General features: G+C 53.1%; 2 protein-coding genes across 2 annotated transcripts; one reads left to right on the forward strand and one right to left on the reverse strand.

Moving 5' to 3' along the window:
* Window positions 1-1,655: 1,655 nt before the first annotated feature.
* TMEM258 (transmembrane protein 258) lies at window positions 1,656-5,492 on the reverse strand. Its single transcript, XM_050952991.1, has 4 exons — window positions 5,376-5,492; window positions 4,739-4,848; window positions 2,598-2,748; window positions 1,656-1,800 (listed from the first exon to the last, which is right to left on the reverse strand). The coding sequence occupies exons 1-3, from the start codon at window positions 5,376-5,378 to the stop codon at window positions 2,622-2,624; spliced, it is 240 nt and encodes a 79-aa protein (XP_050808948.1). The 5' UTR covers window positions 5,379-5,492; the 3' UTR covers window positions 1,656-1,800; window positions 2,598-2,621.
* Window positions 5,493-5,571: 79 nt separating this feature from the next.
* On the forward strand, window positions 5,572-8,515 carry FEN1 (flap structure-specific endonuclease 1). Its single transcript, XM_050952928.1, has 2 exons — window positions 5,572-5,672; window positions 6,381-8,515. Exon 2 carries the CDS (start codon window positions 6,382-6,384, stop codon window positions 7,528-7,530), a length of 1,149 nt encoding a protein of 382 aa, XP_050808885.1. The 5' UTR covers window positions 5,572-5,672; window position 6,381; the 3' UTR covers window positions 7,531-8,515.
* Window positions 8,516-10,477: the final 1,962 nt, after the last annotated feature.

Raw genomic sequence — 10,477 nt, forward strand, 5'->3', positions numbered from 1 at the left:
CAGACATATTGGAGCATGAGCTTTCGTGGGTGAATACCCACTTCGTCAGATGCATGTAGTGGAAATTTCCAGAGGCAGGTATATATATGCAAGCAAGAATTAGGCTGGAGATAACAAGGTTAGCTCAATCAGGGAGGATGAGGCCCTCTTCTAGCAGTTGAGATGTGAACACCAAGGGAGGAGAAACTGCTTTTGTAGTTGGCTAGCCATTCACAGTCTTTGTTTAATCCTGAGATTACAGTAAAGGCTCTCCATCTGTTCCAGTCTTTTAATCCTCTCCTAGGAGAGATCCTTTCATTGATCACAACCCCTTCACTATGGTCCTCTAAAACTTTTTAGTTCTGCAGACCATAAAGACAGACTTCTTAACTCTAGTGATGGTCCACGGACTACAGATTGAGATCCACTGTGCTGAATTAACACTTCATAAAGTGGGAGGATTGCTGCCCTAGTGTCAATGTCTCACAGATACCACCATCTTTAGTGTTGAGGCACTGATTATCTAGCACCAGCTGAGGTGGAACGGGCACTGTGTGGACATTCCTCATGGACGCTTCCCAAAACAACTGCTGTATGCCCAACTCACCAAGAAGAAAGGAAATGGGGAGGCCAAAAGAAATGTTTTAAAGACACCCTCAAGATAAACATCAAGAGATGTGGCATTGACACCACACATTCGGAGACAGTAACCCAGGATAGGGATAACTGTCAAAGACATGTCACCTTGCCTTGGTCGCAGACAAACGCCAGAAAAGACAAGACAGACAACTGTCACACAACAATCTGACTTCCAACATCACCTGCAACATCTGCCAACGAGTCTGTGGCACAAGGATAAGACTTCTCAGTCACTAAAGGACCCGTAAAAAATAAAACCTGCAAAAAAGATCGTCCTCAACCTCGAGCTGAGTTAACAGCCTATTCTCAACCCTAGGACACATTCACCTCTGGGGCCCACTGATTTCAGTGGGAGTTACAGAACAAAAGCCCTGCTGCAACATGACTGACTTGCACCAGTAATAAATTTGGCCACATAACTGTAGATGAGAGTTTATTTGGGAACATGATTTCCTCATTTCACCAAACTTGTACAATAAAATCAGGTTAGTGCCAGTTTGACTTCACACTTCCTCTGCACTAGCTCCATTGTGATACAGGATAGAGGGAAGAACATTAAGACCAAAACCAGCTATCTACTAGAGAGGGAAGCAGTCTTTTGGAGAGGATGTATCCACTATTAAATTGACACCTGATCTCTTATTCTCTCTACAAGAAAACAATTACTTTAAAAACATCTTTTCATGGTACATGTCTACACCTGTGAAAGCCTTTTTTGTTTGAAACAAACCTTTAACATTATGCCTACGCTCCTTGTAAGTGGATGGCAAGTTACCCTGCCACTTTCCTTATAGTTCAAATCTATAAGAGACAACTGGAAATTAGCCCCGTCCTGCACTGCAGAGGGAAGTGGACTCCTTCAGGGCTATACTCAGTTCCTCTCAATATGGCTGCAGTTGGCTGGAGCCTGTGAAAGGGCCATTCTATTTCTGAACACAACAGAGGATCTATCCAGGGTATGCTGATCTTGTGCTGAGATCAGAGCACATCTGAAAGTCAGATAAAGAGCCCCCAAAACACAGAGTAGGACCCCAAAGTTTGCTACATCACAGAACCAGCTTTATTCACGCTTGAGGTGATGTCACTTGGCAGGACACAGAGTCCGCATCTATGATGGGCCATATCCTTAAAGTACAAAAGTAGAAAAAAGATGGAGCTTCTGTGAGGTCTTCCACCTGGAATCTGAAATGACAGAGGTAGGAAGTTAGCGTGACCGCCTTCCCCCAAAACCAAGCTCCTGCTGCCACCATAACTGCTTCCCACCGCATTAGGTGGGAGTGAGACTAGGACTCAGCAAACTCCAAACCCAGCTGCAAAATGGAGGTCAGCTCCTTTATCGGACCTATTGTCTGACCCAGAAACACACAGGTGAGTGGGATGCTTTACTGAAGCAGTGCCAGAGGGAGCTTGTGTGAAAGCAGGCAATGAGACAGAAATTCAATTCCTTAGCCTCGCTCATTCCAGATTCATTTATTTATTCGCTGTCTGTCAGAAGACTCTGGGAATCCCAGTTTATAATATACATGTGAGTAAAATAAATGGTTTGGGATGGCGCGTGTGTGCCACTGAGCTGCCTTCATTCAAAACCCTCGTGTACACAATCCATAGAGGAGGACATGATAAGCAGCTCCACATCTGCAGAGAAGTGTTGAATAAAGAGCAGAGCTCTGCCTCAGGATAGTTGCAGCCCCCATTACAGTGCTGGAGAATTAACCAGCAGCAGCAATTCCACATATAGGGGGAAATGGTGGCATAGCAGCATCTATGTCCACTGCCCTGTACCCCAACAGTGATCCCTCCAAGGGACGTTCCTGTCCAGAGCATTCACCAGCTCAGGGTATGACGTTGTCTCCAGGAGATGAGAGATCTACAAATGCTTAACTAGCCATTTTTAAACTAGCATCTATCAGCCTCTAGCAGCTGTGCCTGTAACTGAGGACAAGCTGACTAGCTCTATGTTCTGGTTCTACAAGTCTTACCTAGAATAGGTCCCTGGCTTAGTGTCACACATAGATACCGACCCACAACAGCAAGAAGAGAACTCCAAAGCCCATGAAAAGTGAAGCCACCAAAGAGATAAGCAGTTCCTTGTAGATGTCCCGTGTGTACTTAGTGGAAGTCACTTCATAGCTGAAAAGGCTAGTTAAAGCAATAACCAAAGAGACAGATCAGAGGGCTTACAGTACCACACTCTAACTTTGGCCTGAAAATGAACCAAAAGGGTCTGGCAGGGAGGTAGCCTTCCACAGTAAAAGCTGTTTTATCTGGCACTTCACCAACTGGAAAGCTCTATAAACCGGCATTTCTGATCTTCATTGAAAGTCCAGTAGGCGTGGGTCTGGCAGGGGGTTGTGGCACAGGAGGGGGTGTGGAGCACTGGCTCTGGGAGGAAGTTTGGATGCGGGAAGGGTCTTGGGGCACAGGGTCCCAGGTCCAGGGGCCACTCACCTTGGGTGGCTCCCTGCAAGCGGCAACCTGTCCTGGCTGCTTCTAGGCGGAGGCATGGCAGGCGGCTCTATGCGCTGCCTCTGCCTGCAGGCGGCTCTGTGCACTGTCTCAACCTGCAGGCATGGCCCCCGCAGCTCCCATTGGCTGCTCCTTCCAGCACTGTGGGAACTGTGGAGACAGCGCTTGGGGCGGGAGCGGCATGCAGGGCCGCCTGCCGCGTCTCCTCCTAGGAGCAACCAGGATAGGTCGCCGCTTGTGGCGAGTCACCCAAGGTGAGCACCCACCTGAGATCTGGCACCCCGCACCCTCTCCCAAGTCCCCTCCTGCACCCAAACTTCTCCCAGAGCCCACACTCCGCACCCCCTCCCGTGCCCCAGGCCCGCACCACCTCCTGCACCCAAAGTCCCTCCCTCTTAGTTAAATGGCATTTTTCACTTACTGGCACCCCCAGACCCCAACATGCTGGATAAAACAGCTTTTACTGTACCAGGGTAATATTTACTATGCAATCTAAGATTTCTGCAGTGACTGCTTCCATGGCCTGAAGGGCTCCAGCCAGGCAGCCTTTCCCACTTCATCCTCAATACCAAGTGCTGTCAAAGAACATTATCAAAAAGCAGGTTATTGTAGGTTCACACCAAGCCTGACTCAAACACATCCCCAAGCTGCGGCTCCTTGTTGTTCTTGGCCCTTTTGCCTGCCTTCTTGGCTTCTCTACCAACAGCAAATCCTCTCCCCCTCAGTCCCAGTTTAGGTACACCAACTGCTCAACTTTTCAAGCAATGCAGTTCAACCACAGTGTATCCCAGGGTGGGCAAACTTTTTAGCCCGAGGGCCACATCTGGGTATGGAAATTGTATGGCGGGCCATGAATGTTCACAAAATTGGGGGTTGAGGTGCGGGAGGGGTGAGGGCTCCAGCTGAGGGTGCAGGCTCCGGGCTGGGGATGAGGGGTTTGGGGTGCAGGTGAGTGCTCTGGGCTGGGAAGGAAGGAGGGGGAACAGGGGCTGGGGCAGGGGGTTGGGGCACAGGGCATCAGGGTGCAGGCTCTGGGCGGTGCTTACCTCAAGCAGCACCCAGAAACAGCAGCATGTCCTGTCTCCAGCTCCTATGCGGAGGTATGGCCAGGCAGCTCTGCGTGCTGCCCTGTCTGCAAGCACCGTCCCTGCAGCTCCCTTTGGGAGCTGCGGGGGTGGCGCTTGGGGCAGGGGCAATATGTGGAGCCCCCTGGCTGCCCTTACGTGTAGAAATCAGAGGGAGGACATGCCACTGCTTCTGGAAGCCACACGGAGCAAGCCCCCTACCCTACTCCCCAGCTGGAGCAGCAGAGTGGGGCAAGCCCCAGACCCCTCTCCTTGGCAGGAGCTTGAGGGCTGGATTAAAATGTCTGGAAGACTGGATGTGGCCCCTGGGCCATAGTTTGCCCACCCTGGTGTATCCCCCACTCCAGACTGTTACATCCTCCAAAACCGTGATTATCTGCCCTCTGCTTCCAGCTGACCCATCCCAACTATGATGTGCCCCTTTTGCTCCCTGAGGCTCCTCAATACTCCTAGCAGAGCCATTCCTACTTTGCTTTAAAGGGCTCTTCCCCTAAGTCCAGCCTCTGTTGTCAGAGGCACCTGAGGGCACCTGGCTACTAATGTCTTGCTGTTCCGTAGCGGATGGATACACGAAGAACCAGGCAGTGAAGAACATGCCAATGGCCAGCAGCACCACGGTGAGGTGCGGGAACACAGCCGGGTTCACCGGGCTGGTGTATCTGCTCATGGCCTCGAGCTCCTGGGAGGAGAGAAAGAGCAGAGCGATGCCAGCACCACAGAGGAAGCTGCAGCCCCAGGGCAAGTCACAGACACAGCCCCAGCCAGTCCGGCGGGGGGGAGGGGCAGTAACCTTGGCCTCCCACTCAGGCCGGGGCAGAGCTGCTCACCACGGGGCTTAGGGTGACCAGATGTCCCGATTTTATAGGGACGGTCGCGATTTTTGGGTCTTTTTTCTTATATAGGCTCCTATTACCCCCACCCGTCCCGATTTTTCACATTTGCTGTCTGGTCACCACGGGGCGGGGCAAGACACAGGCGCCATGGGGAGGGGGCAGCCCCAGGGTCCCAACCTGACTGGGGGAGCGGGGCTCGGGCGCCACGGGGCCCCGGGCGCTGGGGGAGGGGGGCTGCATATGAAGGTTTCGGTCAGTTTCAGGCCTAGACGCGGAGGAAAAGCCCCGCCCCAGGCTCCGGCGGCCCAGGGCTGGCGGGGGGGGGTAAAGGGAGCGGAGCAGCGCCCGGGCTCGGGCCGCCCCCGTATCTCACCATCGCGCCGCTCTCCCCTCCGCCGGCGGCCACGGAAGGACACGTCTCCTCCGGTCGCCCCCGCTGCCCTGGAAGCGGAAGAAGCGGGAAGCGCGCGGCCGCCCGGGCGTTGTAGTCTGCGCGCCGGCCCGTCCGCGCTCTTCCCGGTAAGACGCGGCGGGAGGAGCTGGGCGAGCGGGACTACGCTTCCCAGCGGGCAGCGCGCGGCACTTGGCGCGTGATTTCAGAACGCGGGAAGCGAGAGGCAGTGGCGGTGTCTGGAGGCCGCGCGCGGGGCCGAGTATCCAGTACAGACAGGTAGCCCCCCCCTGCCCCGAGGGCGCGCGCCCCGCTGCCCCTCAGCGCGTTTTCTGGGCCGGGCGGGCTGCCGGGGGCGCTGTCCCGCGGGCCGGCTGGGGGCCGGGCGGGCTGCCGGGGGCGCTGTCCCGCGGGCCGGCTGGGGGCCGGGCGGGCTGCCGGGGGCGCTGTCCCGCGGGCGGGCTGGGGGCCGGGCGGGCTGCCGGGGGCGCTGTCCCGCGGGCGGGCTGGGGGCCGGGCGGGCTGCCGGGGGCGCTGTCCCGCGGGCCGGCTGGGGGCCGGGCGGGCTGCCGGGGGCGCTGTCCCGCGGGCGGGCTGGGGGCCGGGCGGGCTGCCGGGGGCGCTGTCCCGCGGGCGGGCTGGGGGCCGGGCGGGCTGCCGGGGGCGCTGTCCCGCGGGCCGGCTGGGGGCCGGGCGGGCTGCCGGGGGCGCTGTCCCGCGGGCGGGCTGGGGGTGTTGGCTGCAGGCAATGGCTGGGTGGTGTCTTGGGTGCAGGATATGCTTTGTAGGATCTTCAGAGCTCCCTGGGGTGGACGTTATATCCTGGGGCGTTGAGGCCTATGTGGCAGGGCCGGGCATGCACAGTGTGCCCGTTCCCTCCACTTCCGGAAGAGCTTTTCCCCCTTTGAGCTCTGGTTCATGTTAACCGCGGGGTGCAATGTGCTTTGGGGACACTCCTGGCTTCATTCCCCTGTTTCTTGCTGTTAGGATGGGAATCCACGGCCTGGCCAAGCTGATTGCAGACGCCGCGCCCAGTGCCATCCGAGAGAATGACATCAAGAGTTATTTCGGCCGGAAGGTGGCCATCGACGCCTCCATGAGTATCTACCAGTTCCTGATTGCCGTGCGGCAGGGAGCTGACATGCTGCAGAATGAGGAAGGTGAGACCACTAGTCACCTGATGGGCATGTTTTACCGAACCATCCGTATGGTGGAGAATGGTATCAAACCGGTCTACGTCTTTGATGGCAAACCCCCTGAGCTGAAGTCGGGCGAGCTGGCCAAGCGGACTGAGCGCCGGGCAGAGGCAGAGAAGCAGCTCCAGGAGGCCCAAGAGGCAGGGGAAGAGGACAACGTGGAGAAATTCAGCAAGAGGCTCGTCAAGGTAACAAAGCAGCACAATGATGAGTGCAAGAAGCTGCTGACCCTGATGGGCATTCCCTATGTGGAGGCGCCAGGTGAGGCTGAAGCCAGCTGTGCCACCTTAGTGAAAGCTGGCAAAGTCTATGCAGCTGCCACTGAGGACATGGACTGCCTGACCTTTGGCAGCCCTGTGCTGATGCGGCACCTTACAGCCAGTGAGGCCAAGAAGCTCCCTATCCAGGAATTCCATCTGAACCGTGTCCTGCAGGACCTGGACCTAACATGGGAGCAGTTTGTGGACCTGTGCATCCTTCTGGGCTGTGACTACTGTGAGAGCATACGTGGCATTGGGCCTAAGCGTGCTGTGGAGCTCATCAAGCAGCATAAGACCATTGAAAACATTGTGCAGCACATAGATCCCAAGAAGTACCCCCTGCCTGAGAACTGGCTGCATAAGGAGGCCCAGCAGCTCTTCCTGCAGCCTGACGTGGTGGACCCTGAGGCTGTGGAGCTGAAGTGGAGTGAGCCGGATGAGGATGGTCTTGTCCTTTTTATGTGTGGGGAGAAGCAGTTCAATGAAGAACGGATCCGCAATGGGATCAAGAGGCTGAGCAAGAGCCGCCAAGGCAGCACTCAGGGCCGGCTGGATGACTTCTTCAAGGTGACTGGCTCCATCACCTCAGTCAAGCGTAAGGAGCCAGAACCCAAGGGCTCAGCCAAGAAGAAAGCAAAGGGCAATAGTGCAGCATCAAAAAAGTTCAAAAAGGGGAAATAACCAGACCTTCCAGAACTGTCCTAGTTCTCTTCCACTCCCAGATCCTCCAGGGGTTTAAATTTGATAGAAGATCCTGTATTCTTCCTGCACTGCTCTGAATGGTACCTGTGCTGCTTCCGCTCCTCCATATAGTGCTTCCCTGTCAGTGAACCAGATGACAGTCTTGTAGCATAGAAGCAGTAAGGCACAATGCTGAGGGAAGAGAGGGACAAAATTAGTGGAAGGGTGGGGGAATTAGGAGGAGTGGGAGATATTGACAAACCAAGGGGTGAGGGAGCTGTACTAGCAATCCAGTGACAATGTTCATCAGCTTCAGACTTACTTTGTCCAAGGCCAGGTTGGGGTGCTGCAACAATTGTGCACAGGCAACACCTCGTGTTACTCTCAAGCAATTCCCTCTGGATTACCGAAGGAGTGCTGTTGACTAGCCGTAATGCAAGCCAAACCCAAATACTGAAAAGGAGGAGGTCAGCCAAATGGACCAAGAAATCAGCTCAAAGTAGAGTGTGGAAGAGATGGAGACTGAAGCAGAAAGTGGGGAAGAAATATGTAAAATCCAAATGTGGGAGAGGGAGGTAGAGAGCTACAGAAAGAAGGGAATTTCTTACTTTAATGGGGATTCTCTATGGTCTTCCTTCACTTATCTGTATGTATTAGATTGGTAATTAAGTGATTGATGGAGAGAAAACATAGAAATTTAAAATCCTCTTGATGTTTTAAACTCTCTCTCCCCTATTTATGGAAGTATCTGATCAGGGAGGGGAAGATTCTTCCCCCCACAGGAAGTACTGAAATTTAACCATTTGATGCAGATTATTTTGGTTCCATTCCAGATCCTAGCCCTGTGCTGGTTTGGTCCCAATATGTAAATGAGGAGGAGCTGTGAAGGAATTGTAACTTCCCAGGTTTAACATTTGTCACCAGATTTTATTTTATTTTTTAAGTTTTGAAGAAAAAGGTAAATAAACCTAAAAATGGAAAACTGTTCAGTTGTTCATTCGGGTTTGAAATAGCTGCTTCACTGCAGCCCATTCCAAAGAAAAAGTTACTCAAATGGAATAAAGGTTAGAAATCCATAGGAATAATGCAAGGTGAGAAAAACCTTGAACATTATCCCAGCCCTTCTCACAAGCTGCATTAATTTTAGCAGAGATTTCCAGGCTCTGTGGAATGTGAAGGAGCTAGAATTTAGGGAAAGACATTTGGTCTTCCATTGTGCCATTCTCTGCTTCTCCAAACTGTACAGGGGACCTAGTACTATTTGCATTTTCCATTGTAAAAGTGCTGTACAAACATGAATTTGTGCCTCTTGCTTTTCCATATCATTACAGTGGGAAAAGAGAGACCGATGAAGTGGTTCACTCATGAGCAAGTGTGCTCTTCCAGATTCATTGTTGGATTTGGGCATAAGGTGATCTGAAATTTCAGTCCTGGCTTGGACAGTAATTTGGTGTGGGCTTTATACAAGTCAATTAAGTTATCTGAGATTCAGTTTTCCTAATTTATAAAATGAGAACAGTGATACCTACCTCACAAGGTGTTTGAGGCTGAATTAATTAGTTATATAAAGCACTTTGAGATCATGGAATGGAAGACGTTATTGGCAGGAGAATATCAGGATCACTGAAGTGACAGCAGAAAATAGATCTCTTGAACATTTTTGCCATCTTGCTTGGTTGCTACATTAATCTCTTTCTTCCTCTGCCATCCCGTTGTTGTTGGTCTGGTAGCTGACGATGTGTACAGGCGTAGCCTGCATTCATCAATCGCCATGTTCCATACAGTACAATTTTAAGTGAGCAAAATTCTAACTCAGTAAATATAAAATAGCAGTCCATATTGAAGCCACCTGAACAAAGCATTTTGTGCTTTCTAGGACAAGCTGGAGTTTGAAATGACATTAGACTAATTTTCAAACAGATGAAAGAATGTTGAAGTTGGAAGAGGGAATCATCTCACAAATGCTCTGTCAGGTTATACACAAATTTTTCTCAAAAAGTCATTTTCCTCTGGCAGACAGGTACATTTACAGAGGATTGATTTAACGTTGTCAAAATTAAAAGGTAGGAGGGGTGTCAGACAGTAGCGTAGCTAGTGAGGTACAGGGGAAGCAGCTGCTTCTCCTCAGCACATTTTCAAAAAAGTGGTGCCTTAGGTGGGGTTGCCAGGGGCAGGGCCCACGCTCTGCTCTGAAGGTTGGCCTGCCCGGCTTCCCCAAGTGTGCTGCATAAACTCTGCCCCCTCACTACCTCGGTGATTAGCTGTCTCCCAGCAGGAGGGAGACAGATAATCAGTGAGGGGAAGGGGAAAGAACTGAGCTCCAGCAAGCTGGGCTCCTGGGGAGGAAGAGAGGCTGGGACTTTGGGGAAGAAGGGGGTCAGTCAGGGCATGCCCCTATAGGAGGCAGGGGCACCCACCCACCAGTCAACTGTTTATGGGGCTTGTGGAGGCCCACGAGCCATCAGCTCTTCGGGGGCGGGGGCAGTAGGGTAGCTAGCTAGGGGAGTGCAAGTGCTCGCTGTTTAGCTAGTGGCCAAGGAGCTGAGCAGCTGAGACCCCACCTCCTCCTACCTGCTTCTCGTGGCACTGTGGCAGGTGTGCTTTCTCTGGCTCTGCAGCAGCAGCTCCTAACCTCTCACCCAACTAAAGGTAGCCAGCAGTAGCAGCTGGTAAGTGTATTTCAAAGGAGGTCTTTCTTGTGGTCAGGGTGGCTTGCGGGGGGGAGGACTGAAACCCCCCAGGTGGCTGTGAGAGCCAGCACCTTGCTGTTGGTGGGATGGCCATCTGCATGATGGGGAGCAGGGGGCTCAGTCAGAGGCATCTCCAGAAACATCCCCTGCAGCTGGACCAGGACAGGCATTGGTGAGGGGGGAGGCGCATCTCCTGGTCTCCTGGGGGATGTGGTGTCCCTGCTTGCCCTCCCTGCCCTGGCAGAGACGCCTGCCTC

This window comes from Gopherus flavomarginatus, chromosome 5, assembly GCF_025201925.1.
Source record: "Gopherus flavomarginatus isolate rGopFla2 chromosome 5, rGopFla2.mat.asm, whole genome shotgun sequence".
NCBI lineage: Eukaryota > Metazoa > Chordata > Testudines > Testudinidae > Gopherus > Gopherus flavomarginatus.